At 35.8% G+C, this 15,017-nt stretch overlaps 1 protein-coding gene across 1 annotated transcript in view; it reads right to left on the bottom strand.

Moving 5' to 3' along the window:
• The window catches only part of TRPC6 (transient receptor potential cation channel, subfamily C, member 6), a 59,796-nt gene that overhangs the window by 20,574 nt on the left and 24,205 nt on the right, over window positions 1-15,017 (bottom strand). Inside the window, exons 3-5 of the mRNA XM_008589861.1 lie at window positions 12,285-12,467; window positions 10,309-10,473; window positions 1,594-1,810 (exon numbers count right to left, since the gene is read on the bottom strand). Coding sequence (XP_008588083.1) covers window positions 1,594-1,810; window positions 10,309-10,473; window positions 12,285-12,467 — 565 coding nt within the window. The remainder of the gene's footprint in view (window positions 1-1,593; window positions 1,811-10,308; window positions 10,474-12,284; window positions 12,468-15,017) is intronic.

The following is a 15,017-nucleotide window of genomic DNA, read 5'->3' as shown; positions in this document are numbered from 1 at the left end:
TTCCCTCATCTCCTGAATTCCACCCTCATGCTCCTCACAGGTTCACTTCAATCATGTCTCAGCCTCTGGACTCACCCCTCCTTTAAGCCATCCTCTACCTCACAACCACTGTGACATTTCTAAAACGTGATCAGATCACATCACCAACCACTGAACACCATCCTCTGGCCATTTCTCCACCCTTATTCCTGTCAATCACATCTGAAAATACGTCTGGGCTCTAGCTCTGCCTAACTTATAATATTTCAAGTTGTCGTGGTTCCACATCTCTGCATCTAATCTTTCCATGGCTTGTAGAGTCATTACCTCCAAACACTGAGTCCACGTAACATTTTCTTATCCTCGAAATCTCAAATTGAAGGTACTGTCCAGGAAGGGCTTCTCTGCCACTTTCCACCTCACTCAGATTTAGATGCCCAATCTGTGTATGGTCATAACACTCGAACAGCTCCTCAGTTATGGCATTTGTCACACTGAGTTTTAATCATTGAAATTATTGATTTACTTATTGATCTGGCTTCTCTGCCACTTTCCACCTCACTCAGATTTAGATGCCCAATCTGTGTATGGTCATAACGCTCGAACAGCTCCTCAGTTATGGCATTTGTCACACTGAGTTTTAATCATTGAAATTATTGATTTACTTATTGATCTCCCCCCCCGGCTTAACTTCCTTGAGTGCAAGAACTGTGTCTCATTCACCCCAGCATCTTCGTTATATAACAAAGGCACCTAATAGCTATTCAATTTATTTATTCATAAATATCCAATTAAAATATTTTCTCACTTACATTATATTTAATGACAAGCCACATGTATGACTGATTCTTTTTTTTTTTAAAGATGACCAGTAAGGAGATCTTAACCCTTGGCTTGGTGTTGTCAGCGCCACACTCAACCAGTGAGCGAACCGGCCATCCCTATATAGGATCCGAACCTGTGGCGTCGGTGATATCAGCACCACACTCTCCCAAGTGAGCCATGGGCTGGCCCCTTATGATTGATTCTAAAGACAAATCGTGTAGTAACTAAAATTGAATTCCTTCTCTTTCACTTACCACCTGGGAGAGCTAAAGCAAATTACTTAATCCTCACATAGATCCTGTAAGATAGATATTATATGTTACAAATTAGAAATCTGAGGTATAGAGAGATCACATGATTTGATGTATGTAACGTGCTTTGAACAATTCCCCGTACAAAATAAATGTTCAATAAATGCAAGTGGCTATTAGCTTCAGTTCCTATAAAATCTCAACATATAATCATATGGTTGTTTTAAAGTTTGAAATCACAGCTCTCCCAAAATATGAACAGCAATTTTGTCACTGGTGGGGTTTGATTAATACAATTCTGTCGGTTTTCTTCTTGAGTTTTTTTTGTAAATGCAAAAAGCACAGGCATTTGAGAAGACTATTGCTCTGATAATGAACCCAGGGCAACTGTGCTTTAAAAACACAAAGAAAATCATGGTGTGTGGTGCATTGCATCATGCTGCATACATTTGTATAACTGATGTGTGAAAGAATCAGTGTCATTCAGTCCAACTGCTAAGGCTGCAAAAAGAAATGACGACAGAAAATCAGTCTTTACCTATTACCCAGGATATAATGAGCATCTCCATCCATGAGAAGCAGGATGTTTTCATCCTGAACAGCTGTTTTGCATTATCTGTGCTGGTTTCATTAGGAAGGAGTTTGGTGCCTTCAAATCTGTCAGCTGCATTCATGACTAGCAGTCCCAGAAAAATGGTGAAGGAGGCTGCGTGTGCTACAAACTTCATGAATGGTCCACGCATTATCTTCCCCATCTGCCACAACACACACCAAAAAGAAATCTTAACTTTGTTTTGTACACTTTGCAAAACACACACACATAAACACAAGAATAAACAACTGTATATGCCAGTTTCTTTTAAGACTTGGGAAAGCTAAAAGTTCTCCTAAGATAATTACAAATATTTATATGATCAGTGATAAAATAATTCTTTATGCTGTTATAAAATTTCACTTGCATACTTCATCTACATGTGCTCATTTTCTTGATTAATAATGAAATTAACTTTTCTATTAGAAAATATTTAAGTTCTTAAAATTTTATATAAGATTGGTTACAAAACACAGAGCATAATATCAGCATAAATCACAGAAAGCAAACTAATTTACTGGGACCCAGTATTAAGGAAGCAGCAATAAAAATATTAAACTGAGTTTACTTTGCCATGTATCGATCCTTGGTTGTTACCCTCATGTGCATTTCATTAACATGCATGCAGTTCAGGCCTCAGCTGATGTTGCTATCTTAGTGATGTTGTAAATGGATAAAAGTGATCAGCACCCAGAAGAAAATTTGCAACTGAGGACAGGGCAGCAGGGCTGTCCCCATAGTGTATTGGAACAATGTCTTAGAATGACACTGGATCTAAGTCCAATGTTTTAGATTCATATTCCAGTTTCATTCCTTCATTAGTTAAGTGACAATAAGTACATTTCCTAAATTATGTAACAATCAGATTCTTCATGCGAAATATGGGGACAATAAAAGCCATTTTCCCTCTATAGTTCAGGATCCATTTCCATCTGAGATGCATGAATCTTAGCCTAAGCTTAGGGAAGGAGTAGGATATGTCTACAGGGCTCCAGGCATGCTCTGAAATAATGAAATGGTGAATAAAATCCAATAAGTCTTTGCAATTTTTTTCCCCTTACGAGGGAAATCACAGCTTTCAACAGCTTTTCAATTGAGTTTATTATTACAGAAAATTTATGAATTAATAATAATACCCGTAAACACTTAGTACTTGTATATACCAAGTATTGTTTTAAGTGCTTGACTGTGTTAACTCATTTTTCAACAGCTTTTCAATTGAGTTTATTATTACAGAAAATTTATGAATTAATAATAATACCCATAAACACTTAGTACTTGTATATACCAAGTATTGTTTTAAGTGCTTGACTGTGTTAACTCATGTAATCATTACAACAATTCGAAGGGGTAGGTCCTGCTAAAATGCCCATTTTGGATGAAGAAATTGAGGAAGTGAGGTTGAGAAACTTGTTCAAAGTCAAACAGCTCATAAGTGCTAGAGCTGGAATGCAAATCCAGGCATTCTTGTTCCAGAATTAATGCTTCTATTTGGTTTACAAAACAATTTCATACTTTCTCTTCAAAGCACATACATTTCTAAATTATTAGCTAAAACAGAAAAGTTTCTTTTAAGATTTGGGAAAGCTAAATGCTATAATGGAAGGAACACAATTGGTGTTCTCTGTTCCCATAAGCTTTATTTGTCCATATGGTTTCAAAATCATTAAAGTGAGAGCTATGATGAATCATCAGGTTTAAGTCCTTCTTCATGTGATATTTTGAATCTTAGGCCATGCAGAACATCAGGAGGTTATATATATGTGGTTTAAAGCCAATAGATCCATCTAGTACTGCAAAGTCAATCCAAAGTTACTTTGTAAAAATCTGCTGTAAAAATAATATCTTAAAACCATACTTCCATAAGATTTCTCATTAAATTGATTCAAAGAGTATCTTTTGTTTTAGTTTTATTAGATCCTGTTAAAATATAACTTAATCAAATGAAGGCAAAGTTAAAACAAGTGATAGACAAACTACATTCAATTTTCTTTTGCCTATTGTCCTTAGCTGTTTTTTTTTTTTCTAAATATAAACAGTTAACAAATGAACATCAGTGTGTCTTTAAATCTTTTTCTATGGTGTGCCAAATATACAATTTTAATTCTACAATGTTTATATATGATTTATTTTAATCACATATTAACACAACTGAAAATTTATTGCAAGATTCAATGTCTTCCTTGTGGGAAAAGCTATTATAAATCATCAACCAAGTTTTTAAAAATCTCAATTTATTTGACTGTTTTTGGAAAACTGGGATTGGAGGCAATGACTGTTAGCAGTGAAATCCATAGACAAGTTATTTATCACCTGCCTTGCTCCAAAAAGTATAAGATGCCATCTTTGAAGACATCAAATATACAAAACAGCATAAATTTAATAGAACCAAAGAAATAAGTAAAAAAACAGGAAAGAAAAGAAAGAATCAAAAATGAGGTTGGGGGACATAAAATGGGGTTGAAAATAAAGCTAGCCACATTCTGCTGGGCCTCAGCCCTGACCTGGCTGGCCTGCCTTCTCCACTGGGCTACTGGCCCTTACATAATATTACTTGGAGTGGATTGCATGCTTCTGCTAAACTCACTGAAGCTTGATCACCACTGTAAGAGTGTTCAGAAGATGTGAAATCCAATCATGGTAATTGAGGTGGGGCCTTGAACAGGTGATTCAATTGTGAGGACTATACCTTTGAATGGATTGATCTACTCATGCAGTAATGGGTGTGGTTCTGATGGCTTTCAAAGGCAAGTGAGAAGCTAGCTTCTCTTGCTCAGTCATTCCGCCATGTGATACCCTGCTTCTCTGTGAAGAGTCACCACCCAAGAAGAAGGCCCTCACCAGATATCTTCCCTGCACTTTGGACTTCCCAGCCTCTGGAACTGTAAGAAATAAATTTTGTTTTCTTACAAATTACCCACTTTCAGGTATTTTGTTAGAAGCAACAGAAACAGAGTAATTCATTACTTTTTTATTTTATTCCAAAGGGAGGGATAAGAATCATACCAGGTATTTTTGCTGATTATTAAAAGTTTCAGGGTTTTTTGGTTATTTTTAAAGCATGTGAACAGATAGACAAAAAGTAAACAAAAGCTGATGAGCAGGAAACCTAAGTTTCAATCCTCATAGCCTTTATTTCTTACTGCAAACAATTTATACAGTTGTATTTTTCTTTAAACTAAGGGATATTTTGGGACCTCTTTAGGAATTGAAATGTTATCCATTTTAGTAAAATTTGCCATCTATATATTCTGAGATATACAGATGCAAACAAATTTCTAAAAAATAATTGTAAAGAGGGAGACTTAGTTGAATAAGTTGAACAACTGAAGTACCTAGCAAATTATTCAGGGTAACCAATTAAAGAAATACTTGCCTTTAAATTTTATATATCATACTATTTTCAGGTATTTATTGATAACCAAATGCCTAGCTACCCAACACCACATGGAAATGATAAAGGTTGAGGCTAGCTTAAACCAAAATGATTTGAAACTACATTATAACCTATTTTTATCACAATGAGCATAAAACAATTGAAATTTGGGTTATGGTAGAAGAAAGAGAAAAAGTAAGGACAAAAAATGTTTCTGAATGGGGAAGAGAGAAAGCTTGAGAATAGAAAACAACTTTATTATTTTATTTATTTATTTTTCTATTACTTTTATTTATACATATGTATGGGGTACAGAGTTAACTATCAGTATTTGGTGATCAATCAATATTACTAGCATGTTCATCATTATGAATTATAATTACTCTTTGTTTCCCTTACCCGATTACTCCCTATCTTCCCTCCCCCTCCCCCTTTCCCACCAAAATTTCAACGTTTTATTGTAGTCTTTCTTTCTTTGTTTCTTAGCTCACACTTATGAATGAGGATGTGCAGTTTTTCTCTTTCTGTGCCTGGTTTATTTCACTTAGAATTTTCTACAAGCTCATCCATGTTGCTGTGAATGGCAGAATTTCATTCAATTTTTGTGGCTGAGTAGTATTCCATTGTGTATGTATACCACATTTTCCTTATCTAGTCATCCACTGATGGACGTTTAAGTTGGTTCCATATCTTGGCTATTATAAATAGAGCTGTGATGCACATGGGAGTGAAGCCCTCCCTTTGACATGATGATTTCCATTCCCTTGGTGTACACCCAGTAGTGCAATCACTGGATCATATGGTGGTTCTATCTGTAGTTGTCTGAGAAACTACCATACTGTTTCTGTAATGGCTGTACTAATTTACAGTCCCACCAACAGTGTAGAAGAGTTCCTTTCTTTGCACATTCTCACCAGCATTTGTTATTCTCAGTCTTTTTGACAGTAGCAAGTTTTTAAAATTTTTTTATCTTATGTAGATATGGTCTGTTCATTTTTATTGCTTTATATCATTTCGTTGTATAAATATTTCATTACACATTTACTTATTCCACTGTTAATGTCATATTTGGGTTGTTTCCAGCTTTGAGAGATTACAAATAATATTTCCACGAACATTTGTGTGTGTGTCTCTTGATAAATATGTGCACACATTTCTATTGGTTACCTTAGGGTGGAATTGCTGGATCCTCAGGTATGTGTCTTCAATTTTAACAGAGAAAGCTAAATTATGGTTGTACCACTTCTGCCAGCAGTGTATGAGAGTTCCCAGTGCTTCACATGGTTGCCAACAGTTGTTATTGTCACTCTGTTTAATATTAGCTATTCTGGTGGGTATATAGTATTATCCAATTATGATTTTAATTTGAATTTTCATGATTACTAATGAGGTTGGTCTATTTTCATGTATTTATTGGCTATTTGACATCCTTTTTTGTGAAATGCCTGTTCAAGTCCTGTGCCTATTTTTCTTTATTTTATTTTATTTTATTTTGTCNCAAAATGGATTAAAGACTTAAATATAAGACCTGAAACTATAAAACTCCTGGAAGAAAACATGAGGGAAACACCTCAGGATGTAGGACTGGGCAAAGACTTTATGAATAAGACCCCAAAAGCACAAGCAACAAAAGAAAAAATAAACAAATGGGATTATATCAAACTAAAAAGCTTCTGCACAGCAAAGGAAATAATCAACAGAGTGAAAAGACAACCTATGGAATGGAAGAAAATATATGCAAACCATACATCTGATAAGGGGTTAATTTCCAGAAGATACAAGGAACTCAAACAACTTCACAGTAGAAAACCAACTTGAAACAAAAACAAAGACTCTGTCAAGGTGCAGAAGCCCGCAATTTGATCTGAATTAATTTTCATGGATATATAGGAAAATATAAAATATTTTAAATAAAAGCATCAATTTAGTTGGAGTAATTTCCACCCCCCCATTAAAAAATCAATTCTGTGACCTGTAAATAATGTTTATATTTATTGCTAAAGGGAAAAATTGGAAAACAGATTTTATCATCATCGTATAGTTTAAAGTCAGGTACTGTTATGCCTCCAGCTTTATTTTTTTTGCTCGGTGTTTCTTTGGCTATGCATGGTCTTTTGCTATTCCATATAAATGTCTGGATAGTTCTTTCCATTTCTGAGAAAAATGTCATTGGAATTTTGATGGGGATTGCATTGAATTTGTATATAACTTTGGGTAGTATGGACATTTTCACTATGTTGATTCTTCCAATCCAAGAGCATGGGATATCTTTCCATCTTCTTGTATCCTCTCTCATTTCTCTCAGCAGTGGTTTGTAGTTCTCATTATAGCGATTTTTCACACCCTTGGTTAACTCAATTCCTAAGTATTTTATTTTTTTGGTGGCTATTGTAAATGGGCCAGTTTAACTGGGGTGTGATGATATCTCAGTGTGGTTTAGATTTGTATTTCTCTAATGATTAGAGATGTTGAGCATTTGTTCATGTACCTGTCGGCCATTGGTATGTCCTCCTTTGAAAAATGTCTATTAATCTCCTTTTCCCATTTTTTCATTAGATAATTTGATTTACCTACAGCCAATTGATCTTTGACAAAGATGTCAAGAACATATATTGGGGAAAAAACAACCTCTTCAGTAAATGGTGCTGGGAAAGCTGGATATCCTTGTATAGAAGAATGAAACTAGACCCATACCTCTTGCTATATACCAAAATCAACTCAAAATGGATTAAAGACTTAAATATAAGACCTGAAACTATAAAACTCCTGGAAGAAAACATGAGGGAAACACCTCAGGATGTAGGACTGGGCAAAGACTTTATGAATAAGACCCCAAAAGCACAAGCAACAAAAGAAAAAATAAACAAATGGGATTATATCAAACTAAAAAGCTTCTGCACAGCAAAGGAAATAATCAACAGAGTGAAAAGACAACCTATGGAATGGAAGAAAATATATGCAAACCATACATCTGATAAGGGGTTAATTTCCAGAAGATACAAGGAACTCAAACAACTTCACAGTAGAAAACCAACTTGAAACAAAAACAAAGACTCTGTCAAGGTGCAGAAGCCCGCAATTGGATCTGAATTAATTTTCATGGATATGTAGGAAAATATAAAATATTTTAAATAAAAGCATCAATTTAGTTGGAGTAATTTCCACCCCCCCCCATTAAAAAATCAATTCTGTGACCTGTAAATAATGTTTATATTTATTGCTAAAGGGAAAAATTGGAAAACAGATTTTATCATCATGCTTAAAAGGACAAATAATAACAGTCAGTAAAATTGACTTTAGATATGAGAAAAAAATGCCTTCACAGTGTCCTTTTTTTTTTTTTCCTTTTTGTCTTTTTCCGTGTCCGGCAACGGATCGCAACCCTCAGTGTCGCGCCCGTACCAGACCGGGACCGGCAACGGGATCGCAACCCTCAGTGTTGCACCCGCACCTCGCTCAGCCAGCGAGTGGGAACCATCTGTATGTGGGATCCGAACCCTCGGCAGGAGCGCAGCCGCGCTCCCAAGCGGCGCACTGTAGCAGTGTGCCACCGGGCTGGCCCCAAAATCTACATCTTTTAGATGGGAACACATATTAGCCAATCTCAGGAGTATTCATAAACAAGGATAGAAAACAGATGCCATAAAGAAACAAAGCCAGGGAAGAAGAAATATTGAAGGAAATCAAATTAGGATTTGATCAAAATTTAAGAAATATGTAACTCTACAGACTGCCAAAAATAGTCTGTGTCAAAACACCAGACACTCTGGAAGGAATTATGCTTTCGAATTCACTGGTTAGGGGAGAGTAAAATTATTCAGTTAGAAAAGAGATGATAATTTAACTGATCACAGAGTGATAACAGGGATAATTCAGAAATTCCCCCTATTTTACTTCAGTTTAAATCTCTGAAGACTCAGGAAATGTGAGCAGAAGCAGAACAAAGAGACTGCATACGTAAATGTAGCTTATGTTCTAGTGATGACAATTTAGAATTTTTTTAAAAGTGAAATCCATCATTCCTATGAAAAAGAAAAAATACAACTTTCTAGAAGAAAATATGTGCTATAAATGTCATTTGAAGTAAATTTCACTATTTTTATTTCATGTTCCTCATTTATATCTTATGTATACAAGATCAATTTTTGGCCTTATATATTTTAGGGGAAAAAAATCTGTGATAATGGATCTTACTCCCCTGGGAAGATGCCCAGTTTCCAGCAGATCCTATTATCTCACTAGAAATAATTGGGAAGTTCCCACTGTCTAAAAGGGTTTGCACCAGATTTCTAGCATGAGTCATTTTGAAAGGTCCCTATATAGCTAAAACACCAACTATGTAACTAAATAAGAAGACCACAACATATTGGTAATGGCGGTTATGTGTTTGCACCCACGCATTACAAGTGTTTGAAAATGAGTCATACCCATGTTTAAGAACAGCAAGTGATCCAACTGGTATTTCTACGCAGAACATAAATAGATGATCCAGCAGACATTGTAGGCACACGGCTTTAGAATTATTTCAGTTTGCCTCTCAGAGTTGAAACTTAAACAGATCCAGACATGTGGCTTCAAAAACATGAAAAATGAGGCTGTTGGCAATGCAGGACAGAAATTTCTGTGCCTTTTAGAATGATAGGTCAACATTTCTTGAATTTGTTCTGTCACACTAATGAAAAGCTAAGTCCATTTGAACATATTATTTTCACCAAAGCCTAGGCGGATATATTATGCTAAGAAAACAGGCTATCTTTGCTGTTGAGTTCCGGTGCACTTTGTCTCTAAAATAAATATTATTTACTGAAAAAAGTATAACATTACTATTTACATGACTGTCCTTAACTTAAGAAGTATCTGGTTATATTAGATAAAATAAATACAAAACAAAACTTTCATCTCCAATTTTGCCAGAGGAGAAACAAAGAGAGAAAAAAATGTTCATCTTTTAGGATGCCATTTGAAACATCTATTCAATGGTACTATGACATCATTAAAATATATAAAAGTATAAGAATAGACATGCTTAGAGAAAAGACTAAAAGGAAATAAACATAGTAACTGAGGTTTTCTTTCACACTAACAGTGCTGGTATTACAGATGAATTTTCTCTTTCCATATTTTTCTGTTTTCTATAGCAAATATGTATGATTTTGTCATATTAAAAACAATAAAAATTATTTAAACACAACTATAGACTTCCCTGAAATTTTCATTTCGGAAATAGAATTTTTCCCTTCTTAAAACATACATAGATAACAGAGGTCCAGGCTTCACAGACGTACCTTGCTGCATGGAGCAAACCAGTAAACGAGAGCCAGGAAGGGAAGTCCAATGGCCACAGCGAGAACCACAAGAAACTTGACTGCCATCGTCTGCTGCCGTAACCCGGAAAGATTCTCATACCATATGGAGAGAAGCTGCTGCTGGCAGTTTGGATGAGCTACAAACTAGCAGGGAAGTGACAAAATATTTAATGGCTTGATTAAAGAAAGGTTCAGCATACTCTGTTTTCATGTGTTCTAATATTTAATTCCGTGCTTTCCCATGAAAAATATTGTTGGAATTAAAGAACAAACATAAAACACCTAATTAACAGGAATCAAGCAAGATGGCAACAGCTTCTAAAAAGTATTATATAAATTGAAGAGCTCAATTTATTGAACTTTTCCTTTATGACTAACAGGTTTACTTTCAAATCATAGAAAAATTTTTGAAATTTAATATTATGAAAAGATTCATCAATGTTTTACAGAAGGGCTTTTATGATTATATGGTTTTGTTTTCCATCTAGAGGGAATGAGATAAAGATCATACCGGCCCAGATGTATAAATACTTTTAAAAAATATCACCTTTCCTGCACTGACCTAAAATGCCATGCTTATTTTACACTCAATTCTCATTTGTATATGAATCTGTTTCTAGACTACCTGTTCTGTTTCACCAATATCTCCTTTTATTCTTGTGCCAAAAACTTTTTCAGTAATAAAATTTTAGATTTTACTTTTTATTTTTTCTGTTTTTGAAATTCCCATATATTTACGTTTTAAAAATGAAGCATACTTAGGACAGAGGGCAAAATTATATTAAAGCAACAACCAAAAATAAAAATTGATAAAGAATATTAAAAGGTTATGTAAAAGACAGGTTATATAAAGGAACTACAAATTAGTCTTAAGGATGGTTAATCTGGACAATAATTTTTAAAAGACATAATGTTTACTCAGAATGGTAAAGTTTGGTAATCCCCATGTGGGTGGAAGAGTAAGCCCTCTCATAAACTGTTGGGTTGTGCGTAAACTGTGCACCTTTTTTGAAGAGAAATTTAGAGAATGTTTTGAAATTTAAAAATGAAAATTTGACATATTAATTCCACATCTAGGAATGCTGTCTACAGATAAAACTCATGCAAGTAAGTAAGCAAGCTATATAAACAACTACGTTTACCATATATATAAAAAGACAAGTATCTTGTAATAATAAACACCTAAAAATATAATAAGCATCCTTAAATAGTAAACTGATTAAATGAATATAATGATATAACAACACAGCCTTTGAAAAGATAAAAGTGGGTATTTACTGACTGATATGTGAAGATGTCTGATATATAAATTTGTGGAAAGAAACATAATGGTGATTAATTACTCTCTATTAAGAACTGGAAAGATTGAGAGGGGACATGTCTATATCATCTGAAAACCTACCATAAGCATGTATTACTTTTATTATAAAATCTAACTTTAAAAACTTTAAAAATATATATATCTTACATAACCTAAGAAAGCAGTCAAAGGAGGGAGGGCTACTGCGTGAAGACTGAGACTAGAAGTTATTCCACAAATAAAAACACAGCTGGAGGGGATTCTAATTCACTCAAGGAGGAATTGGAGGCATTGGTCCCAAATTGAAAAAAGGCAATAAATGGGAAAATGGAGTTGGGCCTGAAATAATGATGTTCTTACCATATAACAAATGCCTTATAATTTGGATGCACGAAGTCACTGTTATATCATTAGCTAAGTCAAGGAAAGTGGCAATCACTGCAACGTTCTGTATAAATAAGTCTAAATTTTAAAGAGTGGCATTCAGTGTAGGTTAAGTGTCTCACAACTATGTGCTTAAGATTCATTAGAGAATCTGCCTAGTGCAACTGTTGATTAGGAAAACCCAGCTCAACCTAACAATGCCAACTCTTTATCCTTATTTGGCACCAATAAGAACTGAAATAATGTAAAGGGGCTCCATGCCTGACCTTACTTTTTTTACTTCATATTTAATGGCAAGTTTTAAACGGCTAAGATTTGGACGACCATGATCACCACTGCAAAGCATTTCAACATCTCCATTCAGAATGGCTTCGACTTCTTCAGTATTTCTGCACAGATCAAGGAGTCCAACGACAAAATCTTTGCATTGCATTGACAGCTTTTTGTAGTCATTCTAGGAAAGACAAAGCAGAACAAAAAACAGTAATGCAGAAGTAGCACATTTTACTATGCTACACATTAGAATTTTTCAGAGACTTGCAGGACTGTATACTTCAAGAGAAAATTTTTAGTTTTAGTTTTACTATTCATTTAACACATTTTACTTGCTGTTCTGCTAACTAACCTCTAAAATATTTTAGTACCTTTAATACTTTCTTCATACACTAAAAAAGGAAATTTGCCTAAAGCATGATCAAAGTTATTAAAAAGAAGTATGCTGTGCCAAATTCACCTGTTGATTCAGGAGAAATGTAAAATAACCAACTTTTTCCTCAGCACCATTATAGTATTTTGTATACATCATATCCATTGTGGTCATAACTTATTCAGCTAGGTACATAATATACATCTGATAGATCTTTAGAAGAATTTATAAACTGTGTTGGTAAACTTGAGAAACATAGAACATTTGCAAACTTTCCAGGGAAAAGCAAGCACATATTAATTATTTATTTGACAAATTGTTATGGAGGAACTTTATGTGCCAAGCGCAGGATCAAAAGATAAGATCTAGATATAAAGTCTATAGATTGAGATTCTTCTCTGTAGAGAAAAAGAAGTTTAATGAAAATTCTTTCATTCTAATTTTGTAACTTGTTGCTGATGACCTAATATTCTGTTGGGAAGATTTAGAGAGTGCAGGTCATATCAAACTAGCATGAACTCAATCCTCCTATACAGCATCTATTCATGTCTTCATTTGGGTCTTTCTAACATTTCCTTCCTCTTTATTTTCTTACACTGAAATAAGGCCATGTATAATGATGGAGTTTGGATGTGTTGTCCCCTCCAAAACTCATGGAAATTTGATCTCCAATGTGGCAGTGTTGGAAACTGATTGAATCATGCGGGCAGATCCCTCATGAATGGATTAATGCTCTCCCTGGGGGAGCGGGGAATGAGTGAATTCTCGCTCCATTAGTTCCTGCAAGAGTTTGTTGTTTATAGGACCCTGGCACCTCCTCTCTCTCTTGCTTCCTCTCGCCATGTGATCTGCTTGTACCTGCTGGCTGCCTGCCACTTTCCGCCATGAGTAGAAGCAGCCTGAGGCCCGTGCCAGATGCAGCTGTCCCAGAATCGTAAGCCAAATAAACCTCTGTTCTTTTATAAATTACCCAGTCTCAGGTAATTCGTTATAGCAACACAAAACGGACTAAAACAGAAAATTCGTAGTGAGGAGTGGGGTGTTGCTATACAGATACTTGAAAATGTGGATGCAGCTTTGGAACTGGGTAATGGGCAAAGGTTGGAGGAGTTTGGAGGACTTTGAAGAAGAGAAAAACACAAAGGAAAGTTTGGAATGTCTTAGAGACTTATGTGGTGGCGAGTAGAATGCTGATAGAAATGTGGACAGTAAAGGCCATGCGGATGATGAGGTTTCAGATAGAAATGAGGAACTTATTGGGAATTGGACAAAAGATAATCCTTGCTACACCATAGCAAGGAACCAGGCTGCATTATGTCCATGCCCTTGGACTTTGTGGAAGTTGGAACTTAGGAGCTGTGAACCAGAGTATCTGGAAAGTGATTGATCATGGGGGCAGATCCCTTATGAATGGATTAATGCTCTCCCTGGGGGAGGGGGGATAAATGAGTGAGTTCTTGCTCTATTAGTTCCCTCAAGAGCTTGTTGTTTATAAGACCCTGGCACCTCCTCTCTCTCTCTCTCTTGCGTCCTGTTGCCATGTGATCTGCTTGTACCTGCTGGCTGTCTGCCACTTTCTGCCATGAGTAGAAGCAGCCTGAGGCCCGTGCCAGATGCACCTGTCCCAGAATCGTAAGCCAAATAAGCCTCTGTTCTTTATAAATTACCCAGTCTCAGGTAATTCTGTTTTAACAACACAAAACGGACTAAAACAGGTGGCGAGCAGAATGCTGATAGAAATGTGAACAATAAAGACCATGTGGATAATGAAGTCTCAGGTAGGAATGAGGAACTTATTGGGAATTGGACAAAAGATCACCCTTGCTACACCATAGCAAGGAATTTAGCTGCATCGTGTCCATGCCCTTAGACTTTGTGGAAGGTGGAACTTAAGAGTTGTGAAACAGAGCATTTGGCAGAAGAAATTGCTAAGCAGCAAAGTATTAAGGATGCTGCATGGCTACTTCTAACAGCCTACTCTGAGTTATGGCAGCAAAGGCATGATGTAAAGCCAGAAATTAAACGGGATACAGAGAGCAAAGTTTTGGAATATTTGCAGCCTGGGCATGTGGTAGAGAAGCAGAGAGCAGGAGAAAAACACAAGGGTGAAGCAGATAAACTGGTTGCTAAAGACATTATCTTGGTAGTGAGGCAGCCAGATGCTAATAGCAGAGACAATGAAAGGAAAGCCCTGCAGGCATTTGAGAAGTCTGGAAGGGTGCCCCACCCATCACAGACCCTGAAGCCTAGAAGGACTGTGTTGTCCCAGAGGACAGAGCTGGGGCACAGCTGCCCTTGGGATCCTGCTCCCTGCATCCCAGCTGCTCTGGCTAGAGTGGCCCCAAGTGTGGTTTGTGC

The sequence above is a fragment of the Galeopterus variegatus genome, unplaced genomic scaffold (assembly GCF_000696425.1).
Source record: "Galeopterus variegatus unplaced genomic scaffold, G_variegatus-3.0.2 Scaffold5699, whole genome shotgun sequence".
NCBI lineage: Eukaryota > Metazoa > Chordata > Mammalia > Dermoptera > Cynocephalidae > Galeopterus > Galeopterus variegatus.
This window is presented reverse-complemented; position numbering and strand designations above follow the sequence as displayed.